The sequence below is a fragment of the Poecilia formosa genome, unplaced genomic scaffold (genome assembly GCF_000485575.1).
Source record: "Poecilia formosa unplaced genomic scaffold, Poecilia_formosa-5.1.2 Scaffold196, whole genome shotgun sequence".
Classification (NCBI taxonomy): Eukaryota; Metazoa; Chordata; class Actinopteri; order Cyprinodontiformes; family Poeciliidae; genus Poecilia; species Poecilia formosa.
Genome location: NW_006800135.1, coordinates 307,079 through 323,755, shown reverse-complemented (window position 1 = coordinate 323,755; position 16,677 = coordinate 307,079). Strand labels below are relative to the sequence as shown.

General features: G+C 39.9%; 1 protein-coding gene across 5 annotated transcripts in view; it reads left to right on the top strand.

Moving 5' to 3' along the window:
* klhl29 (kelch like family member 29) overlaps positions 1–16,677 on the top strand; it is a 274,351-nt gene that overhangs the window by 177,839 nt on the left and 79,835 nt on the right. For all 5 annotated transcript variants that reach the window (XM_016678942.1, XM_016678943.1, XM_007566636.2 and 2 more), the window contains 2 exons: positions 1,727–1,839; positions 4,827–4,973. In XM_016678942.1, coding sequence (XP_016534428.1) covers positions 1,727–1,839; positions 4,827–4,973 — 260 coding nt within the window. The remainder of the gene's footprint in view (positions 1–1,726; positions 1,840–4,826; positions 4,974–16,677) is intronic.

Genomic DNA, 16,677 nt, shown 5'->3' with positions numbered 1-16,677 from the left:
TTTTATTTATTTTTTAAAGAAAGCATTAAGAAGTCTTGTTGGCAGTTTTCCGTGCACGTTGCACATCAAACATGTAGAAAAATGTGTCCTGGTGTGAGGCAGAGTGAGTGTCCTGCATGTCTTAGTTCAGTGGCTCAGTCAAAGTCCGAACCCAAATAAATTTCAGGTCATCTGGGAGAAATTAAAATCGATGTTTATACACACTCTTCATGCACTCTCACTGAGCCTGTGCAATTTTGGAGAAAAACGGGGAAAGGTTTTTGTCTTTAGATGTGAACTGAATTTGCTCCCAAGGATGGTTCTACAAAGTATTGACTTATAGAGGGGCTGAATATGAATCAACTCCAGGAGGAAATGTAAGTTCTGGCCCAGGCGGTATGTGAGGTTGTGCATACTGGAAAAGCTTGTCTGTTTGTAGAGTGTCCTACACAAAGATTAAATCCTTTAACTTTTATCCCTTATGCTTCCACATCACATACTGAACTTTTTATGTGACAGGCTAGAAATGACAAATGGTTTCAGTTAACTCATTTCTTAATTCACTTTAAATTTAAAAGGAGCATATTTTTCCTTCCACTTCAATACGATGTGCTATCTTGTGTTGGTGTATCATGTAAAACTCCTATGGAATACAATGCAGTCCATGGTTAAAACAGGAAAATTAAATGCATGTAAATGTTAAAAGGTTAAATTATGATTAGTTTTGCAAAGCACTGTATTTATAAATGCCACATGCAATATGCAAACCTTTTTAAAAATGCTCTTGTCAGTCACACATCTTTATTCTCAAGAAATTAAGCTGCGATCCTAGTCACACCAAAGAAATTAGAAGTTCAAGATAATGTTTTGAAGATGTGAACACCTGACATGAAATATTTTCATATCTGGTTTGTCTAGGCCCAAACTGAGCTCTGATCAGGCATCAGGCCTGCTTTTATTCGCCATTTTGGTTTGGCTTTTGTTGATTTGGGATTCACCAAAGCTTCACTGACCTTTTTATTGTCTGATATGTGTTTAGGGAAGACTCTCTCAGACTATCTTTACTGATAAACACCTTGGTGTTGCTTTTTCTTTGATGGTCATTATTTAATCAGGCCTCTTTCAGCGACCAGCAAACTGTTTGATCTCGACCTCCGCCCGCTTCGGTGTGTACACCCGCTGTCCAACAGGGACGTCTCTTGTGATAAACAGGGATAGTGTTTGTTGACGTCGCCGTAAATGCTCCACCGGTACGCCAGATCACAGAACGTGGCTTAAGCATTTGTTCCCGCTGGCCTGGCCATCAGGGTAGCCACACTATTTTTGTATGTGCGTGCGTGTGTGTGTGTGCGTGCATGCCCACGCGCAGGGTAGATCCTGGGATCTGACAGGACTTCTTTGAAGTGGCCCAGTTAATCCCACATCCTGCTCCCTGATATCCTCCACCTCACGCCTGGGTTGTGAGCGATCGATTCCCCCAGTTGTTTGTCCCCGAAGCTGTTTTGAGTTATTACAGTTGTTCTCCCTTTAGTCTCAGGCAGATACAAAGCCCGGTAGGCTCCGAGTGTGTGCTACCTGAAGCTGCTTTGTCTGTTTTTGTGGCTTCTTACACCTTTTTATGGATGTCTGAAGTGCGTTCTGTTCCCTCTGTCTTAATCTATCAGCCTTTGTCTTTTCTTTGTTTCTCCGCCCTCTCCCTTATTTGTCCCTTTCTCCTTGTCTTCCCGACCTCCTTTATCGACTCCAGAGAAACAGTTGACGGCTGCTAACTGTCTGGGTGTGCTGGCCATGGCCGAGGCCATGAGTTGCACTGAGCTCCATAACATGGCCAAAGCGTTTGCTCTTCAGAACTTCCCAGAGGTGAGTTGAGATCGATCCTCTCCATCATCAGCTTTACATCTATAGAGAAAATGGATTAATTAATTATCACAAAATATATTGATGGTGTTTTTTGTAAGGTCAAGTACCAAATACAGTATGATCCTTTATATGGCTCTGGTATTTCAAAACTATAATTAACTTGTTTCTCTCAGATTAATAATGTTTTTGTCTGTTTTGAATGTCCCTTTGATGAAGCTATGAACTTCTTACTTTACTACTTTATGTATTTTTCCTCTTTGCATAATTTTGTCCACAGTAAGTTCAAATTTACGCTCCAAATGCCTGCTCTTAAAAATGATTTAGATTTAAGATCATTTAATCCTTCAACTTCAAATAAAAAGCATGTACTCCTGTCATTAAAAGCCCACTTTTATCTCTATGAGTTGAAGTTTGATTATTGTGTTATTCATGCCAATAAATGAGTGTATGTACACTTTTGACCGGAATTGTGCATGGGGAAGATTGGTCTGCTCTGCTTCGTAACAGAGCAGCTTTCAGATAAATTACTGAGAAAATTACAGACAGATGCCCACTAACAAACAGAAAACTTCAAAGACTTCTCAGTTGTTGTTGTTTTTTTTTTTTTTTTAAGCTTAAATTGGAAGCAAATCGCACTAAATTACCTACTATAGAAAATGAGAGCATCAGAGCATGGCATCAGAAAATGGACTCCAGGGTTTGAAAGCTTGCTGCTTCTCTGACCTTGTCTTTGCAAGAATAAAAAAATACATCATTTTAACCTTTGGTTGGGGCGATGTAGACAGCCAACCATTTATAAGGCTTTAGAGAAGCAGTTTTAAAAAGATGATGGGGCCACATAAAGATATAAATGTGTTCTTTAGCACATTTTTACTTTAGTCTCTTTCAAACTTACAGCGTAATGCAAAAGTTTTCATTGCACCTGAACTTTTCACTTTTAGTCACATAATCAGAAACATTCAGTGCATTTTTTGTTATTTTAACTGACAGACCAGCATGAAGTAGCACAAAGCAGCACAGCTACTTGTAGTTGTGGTCAATTCAATGCAAATTGTATCAATTTTTGATTGAATTACACACTGGCCATCAACAGTTTTTTTTTTTTGTCAATTTGGCTAGCTGATACTCCCATACAGATGGTGAAATCTCTCCATGTATTCTGAAAGTATTTCTAAAGTTTGAACTGGCCAGGCGTTCATGGTTTAACTGTAATTGGTCTTATATGGCCGAGTACAGATAATGAAGGCTGTTTTTACACCTATAATTGGTTCACTTTGGTATTTAATTGGCATTTAACAAGTAGTCTTTTCATTTGGTGCGGTTGGAGTAGCAAGTGTAAATGCGTGGATAAATAGAGTGCTCTTATCTAGTGGGAAACAATGAGAATTTAATCAAATCTTTTTTTTTTTGCCACAATTTTATGCAAAACTCATGTGCACAGCGAATGACTTGGTGAAGATGTCTTCAAAGTTGCATAGGGCTTCGCGAAAAAGACACACCACCATTGGTATTAGTTAGTTTACACTATCCCATAATGCACCTGGGCACAGGGTATCACATTCAAAGGCCAGAAATAGTTGGAGAACATAAATCAGACTCTTTGAAACAAGATTGTCTCCATTCTGGACAGGTTTTTGAGACATGAGAGGTTTTTTTTTTTTTTTTTTTTTTTGTGTACCTTTTTGCAGGTTTTGTCCAGACAGCCTGTCCTGCCTGGTGAAGGACATTTAGATAGATGTCGTCTTCAGCAAAGGTTACATTCATACTCAACCGTGTGGCCCGTTTTAGGGTGAACCTAAAAACTAGTTTTAGCTTCCTTTCAAATAGTTCCAGTCAATAAAGCTGACTTGGACAAAGCCACATTTGTGCTGTTAGAAGGTCCCTCACTTCATAACTTTTGTCTCTTTGCACAGAGTTACTGTAGGCACCAGGGTCAATACCCCTGTCTGTCAATTAAAGATGAGGCTACCCACCTGGAGACAGTTAGCTTAGCCTAATATAAAAGCTGGACGCTGGGGGAAAACGGCCAGCCTGTCTCCCTTCAAACATGAAAAAAGTTATACATTATATATTAGCTCTGCTGTGAGGCTTCCAGCCAGGAGAGACAGCAGTAGGTCGATGTGCCTGCCACTGGTTATAAAGAGATCTGCTGTATGTGAAATCGCTAGTTATTGACTGCATTTGTGCACTGTCTTTGCCTCTGTTTTTTTTTAGGGGGTGGGGGGAGTTTAATGACACATTTTCATCTTCATCGTGAAATAAAAATAAAAATATAGTATCCAGCGATCATTACTTCTTTAGAAACACCACAACTCTTAAGGCTCCATTTCCCCCTTCAATACTGTTTTGTTATTCTCATCATTTTCTAGCATCTTTGTTTTGGTTAAACAATCCAGAGAATCTTGTTTTGTATGAGATAAAATCAGAAAATCAAAAGGATTCAGTATTTCACGAAAGCATTTTCAAAAAGAATTGAGGGTAACATTGATTGTGCTTTAAAATGGTGACGTGTGTCTGGAAAATACATAATACTTTCCTTTTAGTGACCTAACCCTGCTTTAAATTTTTTTCCATTAGGGTATCGGAGTAAAGGACTGAATACAGATGCATGCAGGAGTTTATCACTGTGGATAAAACAATCTATAAACCATGTTTTCTTTCCTTCTAGCTCATAGTTGTCCTACTTCTTGTTGATACGTTACATGAAATTGTGAGAATGCAGTACCATTTGTCATTTCAAAAATGTCATTTTCAAGGGGTTTGAATAATTTTAGAAGATGGTGCAAAATTTGGAGGTTTTTCCAAAAAAAAAAATACAAGTGGAAACCAGCAAAACAGCTGCATTCCCCTAGAATTTTTGCACTTCACTTTTCATAATGGCATATGTGTGAACGTCACACTTGACAACCCCTCAATGCCTGACGTTGAAACTTTCCAGTTTAATTTTAAGTCATATTAAAAATCTTTCACTATTTACTACCTTTCAGGTGGCGGGTCAGGAGGAGATTTTAAGCGTGTCCAAGGAGGACCTGGTGGCATATCTGTCCAACGACAGCCTGAACACAAAGGCAGAGGAGCTGGTCTATGAGACTGTCATCAAATGGATAAAACAAGACCCCAGTTCAAGAGTACAGGTAATAAAGGAAAAAAAAACTTTCTTCTTCTTTTTTTTTACGTTGAACACAAGCTGCATCTGTAGCATGAAACAAAAGCGTCAAGATGTTACCTGCTAATCACTGACAGCTCAGACCCCGTAGGTATGTAGAGTAGCATTAGAGCAGGTCTTCTGTAGAGCTGTCATCTCTGAGCGATGCACAGCATGAAAAACCAGACAGGTAACCCCGCGTTCTTCCCCTCGTTCAGTGATCATCAACTTTGTTCTTAAGATGTATCCCAGCTCAGCAGTTGTTCGTAATCCCAGAACCGCTGTGCTCTCTGAATGTGCTCTATTGTATCCGAACTCAAAAAAAAATAAATAAAAAATACGCCGAGCACAGCGGCTTTTCCCGTCCTGTAAACAGGTGTGATGTGCTCCTTCGGCCTGCTGATCATAATCAAAGGTTATATCACTCACATGTGTATTGGCATCAACGTACGGCAGGCCAAATTTTAACCGCTGTGCAATCGATGAGTCCGAAGGTGAGAGTTCTGGGTACAGCGGATTGTGCGAGAAGGTAAATGGACTCCTGCTCTTGTGGCGCATATATTCAGCTGGAGGAAAAAAAAAAGAAAAAAACTCTGAGGTCGTGAGGTATTTATGGCTCTATGAATTTCATAGTGATGATTTTAAAGTATTTTATTGCTGTTTTAAAATGTAGTTGAGGTTATATCAGACAAATTACCTTGGTCCATCACTGTGAGATTCATTCCCTAAAAATAATGTGTTCTCATCAGGCAGCAGGCGGAGGTACTGGCTCACATGAGCCGAATCACTGGCAGTGCAGACCTCAGCAATCAGTGTTTCATTACTCAGAGCACACACCGAATTAGAATCTCTCACCTTTTGAGTTAAACCTTTAGCATTTATCATTTGATATGTGGTGGTGTGGCAATAATAGGCAAAATACATCAGATGGTGGTTAGTGGGAAATCTGTAGGTATCAAATGACTTGCAAAGAAATATCCTTGAACATTTCAACGTCGCGTCGCATTACGACCACAAACTAAACATCCATAAATGCAAAGAGGTACGAAAATGACGCACGGTTTTCAGAAATCCTTTGCTGTTAAAATCTTTACTTTCAGGCCCCTTTACTTCTAAATGTAGCCCGGTTCTGCCAGCTGTCATTAAAATTCAACTTATTTGTAAAAAGAGGTTAAATGTGTGCGTTTACGTTTAGCACGAACCCAGCTGCTCTGTGAAGACGTCAGATGTTTGTTGGAGAACATTGTTCGACAAACGCATTCATGAAAACTAAGGAAAATGGAAGATAATAACTTCTTGAAGAGTTTGGTCATAAAACAAAACACAATAGAAATAACCTCTTTTGTCTCTAAATGGGGAAACTCAGCAGAAAAGTGACAGGCAATTCCAAGAATGTTGATTCACATAAAAATAAAAATACAAAAATAGAAGTAATAACGCGCTGTACAGTAAGGCAAAATAAGTCAACTTATCCAAACGCTTCCTTTCAGCTGTTGATGAGCTGCTGCTAAAACATACATGGCTGAAGCTACTGTAGAGTTAACACTCTGTAAGACCTCAGTCTCCTCAGCAGGTAGTGTCTGCTTTGACCCTTCCTGTAAACAGCATGAGTCCTGTCCAGTTGTGAGTCCCGTCCAGTTTTTTGTTCTGGTCAACACCCAGGTACTTAGAAGAGTCCACTATCTCAATGTCCACTCTACTTTTTGGCATCCATGCAAAATTCTACATGTGGAGGGAAATCGACACTGCAAGTCTTTTTTTTTTAAAACACATTATCCCATCATGAAGCATGGTGGTGGCACAATCATGCTGTGGACATGCTGTTCTTTAGCTGGGACAGAGATGATTTGGCAACTTTCTAGGAATTTTGTTTGGGGCTGTAAAAGACTTGATTTTGGGGCAGACTTTAATTTCCCACCTGGTTCCTGCAATTGGAGATAACTGCTGAAGATGATTGGCTGCTCATGTGTTAAAATAGCTTAAAAAGTCAAGACCTGAATCTAACGAAGAAGCTGTGCCTGGAGCTGAACTATTTTTCAGTGTGTAGATGTGTGAACCTGGACGAGGCATACCGCTAAAGACTTGCATAAATCCAAATGCATCAAAAGGTGATTCTGTAAAATATTCACTCGCAATAACTTATTACAAACGCACCGGACCCTTACCTGATTTTTATTCTTGAAAATGATTTTAAAGCTCGGCATTCTTTTCCTTCAACTCAATAGTCTGTTTTGGTCTAACACTTGAAAGTTTGTGGTTGTGGATATGATTTGATGAAAATATAAAACAAATAAATAAAAAAATTGAGTGTTATGCATGCATTTGCAAGGGACAGTAACCCAGAGCAGGGACCAGATGTTCATCGTTACTATGAAATCGTTCCACATAATTAAGCTGCGGAGAAACTTTTTCCACAGGATTCTGTGAAGAAAAATGAATTTTCTGAGCTACCTGAACTTTCCCACATCAGCAGCTTTTAAGATAAAATCCTGGTTAACCTCTCTCAGTTCAGTTCACCGGACTCTTTTAATCTCACACTCTGTTGGCAAGGAGCACAGGCGAGTTAGTCAGAGGAAGTAGAAGTTTTCCCGCTTGTCTGAACAACCCGCCACGCTGGTTCCCGAAACGAGACACCGGTGGGGTGTGGGGGTCAGCCCGCCTTCAGGAAGGAAACGAGCGGTGGGAGAAGTCTCGTAAAACGCATCTAAGCGAGGGAGACGGATAGAAAAGGTTGAGGGGTGGCTGAGAAAAGACGTGGTGTAAAATGGCAGCGGCGTTCCGATTTGGTTCCCGATGGTTTGCGCCTCAGCATGCGGCCATGACGCCCGGAGAGCAGTAATGTGATTGAGCTTTCAGTCAAGCTCAAATTTCCTGCCCATATGCAATACATAAAAAAAAACACAGCAAGCCTCCTGTCTGCCCGACTTTATATGCTTGGTCCAACTCCGGTTCGTCATTCCTTTATTTCCTCGCCTCGTTCCCTTCTCCCCATTTGGAGCCAGAGCATGGCAGAAATCATTCCCCCGGAACCTGTGACACTTTTTAATGACGTGTCGGGGCAGAATGTCACTGAACTGCTGCGGGTAAGAGAAGAGTGGGGGGGCGGGGCGGAGTAGCAAAGGGCAAGGAAGCCTTAAGCCTCGACAGAACTGTATGCATTCAGCTGAACATGCACCTCATGTGTCTTTGCAGGCTTGTGGGTCTGTGCATGTGCCATGAGTTGTAAGCTGCAGGCTATAGAGTGGAAAAGTGGCATATTGAAGATGCTGGGTAAATAATATGCAATTTTCCCTTTCCACTATGCTGTCACTAACAACCGATGGCACCGGGAAATGGGGCCCGGACATCGCTTAGAGACACGGAGAGCATTTGGGCGTCAGAAATGGCTTTGCTGTGAGACACGAAGCATCGAAATTGAGGTTGAGAATCCTTTCTTTTTCTTTTTTTTTCTTTTTTTTTTATGTGTATGTCATTGAACGTGTACCGTCCTGCGAGTGTTGGTCTGTCGGAGGGTTGGGAATGAAAGAGAAGCTGCTAAAGCTTTAAAAGAAAGTGATATAGCCTCTCAGCCGAGGAGTATCTGTGGAATTTATAGCCAAATCAAGTGGTGGGTAAATCAACCGCAGTAACGTCTTTGTATTTATAGGAAGAGTTTGACGTGTTTTATATTGGCTCTTTTTTGTCCTCTGTTTTTAAAGCAGCTGATGACAAGATTGATGATGGGCTATAGTTGCATATATCGTGCATAACATTATGACCACATTATGTTTCAGTGCCAAAAACAATCCCTTGTCCGTTGAGGATTGGAGACTAGACTCAAAGTCAACACAAGTCTGATGGTGTGTTGCTTAAAGATGTGAGATATCTTGCTTATATAGGCCACAAGCATCAATGAACACAATATTGGTGGTCATAACACTATGCTTAATCTTTATTCATCATTCAAATAAAAAGAGAGGAAACTGTGTCGAATATATAAATAAGGGTAAAAAAGTACATCATTAAAAAGTTACTTGGTTAATAAGTATTTATTTAAATTCAGGGTAATATACACAATCGAGTGTTGTAATAATAATAATAATATTAATTTTGTAGTTGTCCCACGTAGCTCACACACCAGCGGGGTTTCAAACTTTACACTATCTGGTATTTTTTTGTGTTTAACCAATACTTAGTCCCAAAGTTCCTGCTGATCAACTTTGTTACCTATATCTTACTCAAAACATTCGTGCTAAGCTGGGACAGAGCATGTTTCATTAATAATTGAGCTTATGTCATTTGAAAACATTAAAAAAAACTTGTCTCCCTATTTCATTAATAAATTTTTTTGCTTTAGGCATGATAAAATGTAATGGTTAGTGTTTTCGCTGCTCTCTGCCTTGTTTTACACTCTTGTTCGCTGTGAACATTGTTGTAAAGGCTGAAAAGCACTTAGTTGATCATAATTTCCAAATTGTTTGCTCAGCATAACAACAATTTATATGGTCTAGCTTTAAAAGTCATGCAATAAAAAAAATCAGTATTATTTTAATGGCTTCCCAACCCACTGGAGTTGCAGATGGCATACTCAGATTAAATCAGGGCATTTCTAATTTATAATCGTTAATATATTTGTGTTTCAATCAGATCCCTTTTGGTGGTTTCACAGAAACAAGCAGGAAGTTGAAAAGGCCACGTGATGCGTCTCTGAAGGTGCTGACAGAGCCCTTCCTTTCTTCCTTTCACCCAGGGACGATTACAGACACTTCATTCTTATTATAAACTCCCCTGCTCGGCTAAATCCTTGAATAGGACCTCCATTACACGACTCTTCAACATATTTCAGAAAGGATCCTATCTTGCCAGGTGACTCAGCTTGACGACAGAGGCTGATTAATTGGCTTTTTGGAAGGTGGCCAGCTAATGTAACAGCTCCAAAGGACAGTTAATGGTGCATTTCCATGATAAAAAAAGGCCAGCCTTGCTATTAAAAAGGACCTCCTGTCCACTCATCAGAAATAACAGCAGCCTGAGCTGACATTTGTGGTTTCCATACCAAATTAATGCAGTTAAATGTATTAGTTCTTACACAGTGCCGCTGATTATTTGGGATTATTTGGAATGCGTGTCTTTTTTGTTTTGTTTTTGTTTTTTTTACTTCAATCATCTGGTAATACAGTAACTTTCTTCTCCCTATCAGCACTCATTAAGCAGTAGAAGAAAAAAATCATTTTCCCAGAACAAATGACGCTATCATTATGTAGTTAGTGTATAAAATTATTAAAGGGAGGGAAACGCTTTGAGGCTGAGCGTCGATATGAACTGAGTTTCCCTCACTGTTTCACGATCCATTTACCTTCAGAGGCAACAATGACCCCTGCCATCTCAAGCTTGGCTTTTAATTTAGTGATTTCTCCTTTTAGGCTCCAACTTCAAAATGGAAACTTCTGATCATCTTGATCTCCTGCAGGAGTGTTTAATTTGCTTCTGGATAAGATCGGTGTGGCGATGATCGCCCGTGTACAGGGGGTTCCCAGGGAGGCTTAAAAGTCAGGAAAATTTCAATATCATTTTCTAATGCTTGATAAGCATAAAAACTATATCAAAATTGAGTCTCCAAACTTTATTTCTGACTTCATTATCTAAAAGTTACAATCAAACTTTCTGGAAAATGAAGGGCTTTTTACTTGTTTTTATATCAAAGGGGTGTTTGGCTTCAGTACCTTGTCAAATTAGGTTTTCAAAATGGATCTGTGGTTCTTCTGGGTAGTTAAAAAAAACTATATATTGTATATTTCAAACTGCTTTATATAGCAATATATAACAATAATCTACTCCAGGTTTCATAATATTTTAAACTATAAGTGGCTTAATTTGGCTCACATGCTGAAAGAAATGTGATGTACCCTTTACTACTGAATTGGAAAGCTACTTCATCATTGAGGTATTTTATGTTTGAGAAACATAAAGATGATAAAATAGTCCACTCAAGTCCGGAAAGTTTTTAAAATTGCTTTTAAAATCTAGAAATTTAAGTTTGTAAAATTCTGGAACTTGGAAATGGAAAACTTGGTAGGAACCTGACTTTTAGCAGAGATTTTGCAGTTTTGTGGAGTGAGCCAACTTGAACGCAGCACATACCACTGTCTGTGATCGCTTTAAAGAGACAGAGCAAAGCAGGAAAGATCAATCCTACGGATAGCCTTTGCTGCTCTCCTTGGAGCGCAAAGCCACCTGAGGATTAACATGCAACTCTTTGGTTGTCCTCGTCTGTATTCACGTTCCAATCCTAAACATTCACATTCGTGTATGAGCCCATGTCTGACCTGCATATTCAACAGAAGAGGATCCGATGTGGGGCTGCGAATCCGGATGTCCGTTCTCATCTGCGTCCTTTAATGTCCTCCAGCGCTCTCTGTCCTGATGTGTGCAGCCAGTGGAATTGCAGTCATTCAGCCACAGCGGCTGGAAATCCAGAGGCGGTCCGTCTCCTCTGGGTTCGCTTATGAACACAGAGGAGACGCATGAGTGGTGTCATTTACAGAAACTAATGAGTTGGCTCCTGTATGTGTTGTTTTCAAATTTAGAAGAAAAAGTAAAAGTGTTCTGTTGTTCAGCAGGAAGAACCCTAATTAGGTGAGTAGGGCTTTCAAAAGTGTTCAAAACATTTTGATAAACAGCTGCAAAGTCTTCTGAGGTTTGTTTGCACCAGTTACTCTGCTAATAAAGAGCAGGACCCCATAATATGATACTGCCACCATGGTTAGGGTGTTAGTTTTCCACCAAAAGAAGCATTTTGCGTTTGATTTTGATCTCCTCTCACGTTTTCTGTGCCCTGTAAGATATGGTTCCCACAAGTCTGAACCAGAAGTGCACCATATTATTAGTCAAGAGGGTGCGCAATACATAGCAGACCCATGGCTTCGAGACCAACAAAAAGAAAATATGAGGACGCCCTTGACCAATGTGTGAGAGAAAGATACACTGACAAAATCTCCGCTGTCAGAATCGACCTGTATGAGACGGAGAATGAAAATATGTCGTCGATGTAGACGAGCTGCCTCCGATATCATTACGGTATAGTTAGCTACTTGGTGAACATGAAGAGTGCGTACACCATGAAAGAGCTTCGTCTGAAACCCACAGAGGCATATAATCATATTTTAGCGACTTTGGAAAGGATGTAGGAATTCTTCATGTGAATAACAAGGTTCTGGTGACTGGCAGAGTAAGTAATAACTTAGATGTAGGCTACTGTTCGTGTTAGCTTGAAGATAAAAGCTTTATTAGCTTAGCTAATTTAGCCAGTTCGACAGTAAGTACTACAGTAAATATCGCTAATATTTGTTTTACTAGAACACAGAGGTGAGTATAGTACTCAAAAATTGTGATTAATAGTTGTAATGTACTTATATTGTTTAAGATAGGGACAAGGCAAGAGCTAGCTCTAAACTTGTGGCTTGTTTACTGTTGTCATGGCAACCACCTGCCAAAATGGCTGTCAATTACGAAGTTCACGGATATAACACATCGCATGGGAAGTAGGTATTGAGTTGTGCAGAGCATTTTGTTGGTCAGTAATACAAAATCACAGTAAAACATGACGAAATTCATGAAAAAGTTTAAGGAATGCAGTTATTTCTGCCAGACACTCGAAGGATTCACTGACTGGAGGCAACCAAATAAAATATATGATGCTCTGTAAAAGAAAAAACATGATGTTTTTGTCAGCAAAATGTTTTTGATTAAAACAGTGAAGGGAAGCTTGCTTTTTTTATTTTTTTTATTTTTTATTTTTTCCCCATGAATGAAGTCATGCTGAAATAGGCCTCAGAGCAGAACACATGGCACCTGTCAGTAGTTGCTCAGGGCAGCGTTCAGCGTCTGTCCTCCGCTACGTCTCACTCCATCTCCCTTCCATGCTTCTGGCAAATAAGCGCACATAGTGGTGAAGTCGCAAGAGGACAAACACAGGCTCAGCTAAGCATCACTCGGATTAAAAAAAATTAGCATTTGGAAGAACATATTTTAGTCATCCATAATATGCTGACAGATGAAGTCACATGCATGTTGTTTTTCTCTTATTTTTTTTCTAACAGAAACCTGCATCAATAGTGAAGTCTATAAAGCTGAGAATAAATCTGGACCTCTGTTCAATGGAGTTTGAGGAGTGTGTAGTGTTTTTTTTATTTTTATTTATTTCTCCTGTAATACGTTTTTAGGCATCAGGTTGTCCATTTTTTACTCTAAAGCATGTGACTATCTGCTAAGAGCAAAGCAAATAGGAGTCTTTGTGTCATTTATTGGAATCTGCCACAGCACTGAATCATCACACGCACGCACGCACACGTGCGGTCGCACAGTAAGAGGCGTTAGTCCTCGCTGACAGTAGTGGAATGGGAAATGCTCAGCGGACATTTGTCATCTGTGTTAGCGGACCCCCGGCTGCTTCTCTGCTGCTTCTGACGGATCTTAGAGGCTCCCTGTTAGACACTTTATCCTTGCCTTTCACCAAACTCAACCTTTTCACTTTTGCTGTTCACCTGCCTGAATATTTGTTTCTCTGCAAGTCTAAAGAAAAAAGAAAAAAAAATAGCAGGAAGAAAATGGTCTGGGCTGGTGCTGCAGCGGTGGATTTCCTGCAAGTTTAGCAATAATCGCACATGGACCTGGCTGCTTTTTTTCTGCTGGCACAGAAAATGTTGGCCTGCTGGGTTTTTTGTTTTGTTTTTTTTGTTTTTTTTTTTTTGCTCTCTCTGTGTGTGTAATTTAGAAACCATTAGAGATTTAAAGTCGCACATTAGATTTCATATCGTAATATAAGTGGATACGCATAAGGATCCTCGTAAATACCTCCTGTCCAAGGAGAACGTAGCCTAGGCGAGCATGTGAGTGGGCCGACAAGCTGAAAGAAGTATCACCATATGCTGTCAGTCTCCTGTGGATACCTTCCATGTGTTCAAAGTGTTAAAAAAATATTGAATTCCCCATTAGAAATGTGACAGATTGCATGAATGAGGCTTATTTTTCTTGCGGTTGGCATACTGACTGTTGAAGTTTGTGTCGTTTGTGCGGTCTCCTGTGTTAAAAACTGCACAGGATTTTCTGGGATGAGCGATTGTGGTGGTGAAAATGACGGGTCAGAGCAGATATCTGCTCTCATTTACTCCTCTTGCCAGTGCAGGGGTCAGGGTTTGCTGAGGAGCCAGACAGAAACTGAGAGATACGGAGCCAAGAGCTCGTCACCTTCTCTCAGGCCGGCGACAGAAACGCTCTCTCCCGCTGGCCTGAGAGTCGCAGGTGCTTTTATTTTACTTGTTCCTGTCGCATACAAGCCCACAAATGGGCACAAATGATCATTAAAAGCTTTTAGCACAGCTGTTTATAAGGATTGGATCCAGCATGGGCACTTTCCATGCTGAAACGCTCTGTAGTTGCTATCAAAGTTAACGCCCTGAAAGGATTCAGACTATAAATACCAAGACTTTCACTTATCTTTGTGCTATGTTTTGGCATACTGTAAAAGGTCAACTTTTAGTATCGCTTGAAGCCTCGAGAATAAGAATCACAGTGAAAGATTTTATTCTCACTTTTACTAAAAAAATAAATACAAAATAGCTCACACTGGAAAATTAATTGGCTCATTTAGGACAGCGGGGCATTTCTTCAAGTTTCATTGTTGGAAAGTTTCACAAGTTGAGCGTTAAGCGGAAAGTATCCCAGAGATTTAAGGTTCTGCTAAGTAAATAACAGACTCACTTGTGGAAGGGGGTGTCCATTGAAAGGTTTTATGTTCTCATTATCTGTCTAAATCCTTCAAAAGTAGAAGCTTGCGAATTGATATTTCATTAAAAACGACAACATTCCTGTACGATGAGAGAAAACTACGTTTGTCTGCATTAGTGTTGCACGGCACTCGTTCACCAATGACTGCAGTCTTTCTTTTTCTTTATACATTTTGCTGGTAAGTCTCAAAATGCTGCTCCAGCACAGCCCAGTTAGGTTATAAAAATACAGTGAATTCACTCCTTTACCCATTCAAACGGTTCTGGAGGACGCAACTCCAAATTAAGTCACTGAAAAGCCACCTACTTGCAGAACTTTCTGTAGAGTTTATTTAAAATATTTGAAAGAAAATGAGGCTTGGGAGGCTGAAATACCTATAATTCTATATAGAAGATGCCATTAGCTGGAATTTGCAAAACAGCCAATCAAGGAGTGTCATTTGGGTCAGCTTGGGTTATCTGAGCAATATTATCCCTGTAGAAGGTGCAGAGAATGTCTATTGATTTAGATAGATAGCGTTTGGCACAGGTTGCCTCTCTATGTCACTCTTGTTGTAAAGAGTGGAAAACTATTAGATTCTAGCTAGCTCTGAACACAAGTATGAGCTTTCAATTTTAAGAATGGAGGTGCAGCTGCTAAAAACGTTGTGGGAGTTGAGCTACAGCATGGTAGATCATTGATTATGACCCAAAAAGGAGTAGGACGTCCTTTTTTTAAGTGCATTCAAAAAAATTATTGCTAAAAAAACAACAACAAAGCAACCTTTTTTTTTGCACTATTTATGAATATTTTCCAGTGAATTGCATGGTAAAAGTAGGTACACTAGTATTCCCACAATCTTTGCAAACTGGTATTAAACTCTTAGCCTCACCTCTGCTGCTATATAGTATCCACATATGTTACGGCAAGTATGTAAATTTAAGAACTGTATTTCCTGGGTGGCTCGTATGCAGAGGCTGCAGTCCCTGACACAGTCGTCCCCGGTTCGACTACCGGCCCCGGGTCCATCTCCTGCATATCTTCCCCTTCTCTCTCTTCGTGCTTCTTCCTGGCCAGCTGCAGCTGGAGCTGTTCTGGCTTCACAGCACAGATCTAATAAAGACCACTAGTGTTACATAAACCTTAAGAAAACTGCATATGGCAAGTTAATGGAAAGTTGCATGTTGATGCACAAGCAGCTATAGTCAAAAATGTCAAAAAAACCAGTAATAATTTTACTCTCATAGATAACGGGTCATTACCGCAGAGTTTCATTGCACTTCATCATCTTTAACATAGTGACATGTGCGTACGTCCATCGTTTTATACTATTATAAATATTTGTTAATGATTTAAACATAAACAGAAATGTCTAAAGCTCACAGAATAGTCTCTGTTTTCCCAAGTCAGTGAAATATCCCCCAAAAAATTTAAATTCTGACATTGATTTTAATAGAACATGATCTCCTCTGCTTTGGTTTGTTCTAATCTAAGAAATATTGGGACTATTTCCCAGCACAAATCTATTCTCAAAGATAAGAGACTTGAGAAAACAGGATGTATTTTTTTCTTCTTCTTCTTCTTCTTTGGGAGTTCAGTGACTGACATAAAGCAGGGCTCCCGTTATTTTTCCTTTTCTTTCCGTCTTCTAGGTCTGGCAGATTATATTTGAATATTAAGAACTGTCTCTTATTTGCATGGCAGTATGTGCGCGTGTGTGGGAGGAAGACCGCGGAGCAGGGATAGAGGTGGATGGGGAAGGGTGAAGTGAAAAAGTAGTGGGCGTCGTAGCTGGCTAGTTAAAATTAGCGATGGAGAGTAATTGTCCGTTGCTGCTTAATTTATTCCTGTTAACAAGAGGGACAAAGAGAGAGATTTGCACTTTTGCGCTCTCTCTCTCTGTCTCTCTCTCTCTGTCTCTCTCTCTCTGTCTCTCTCTCTCTGTCTCT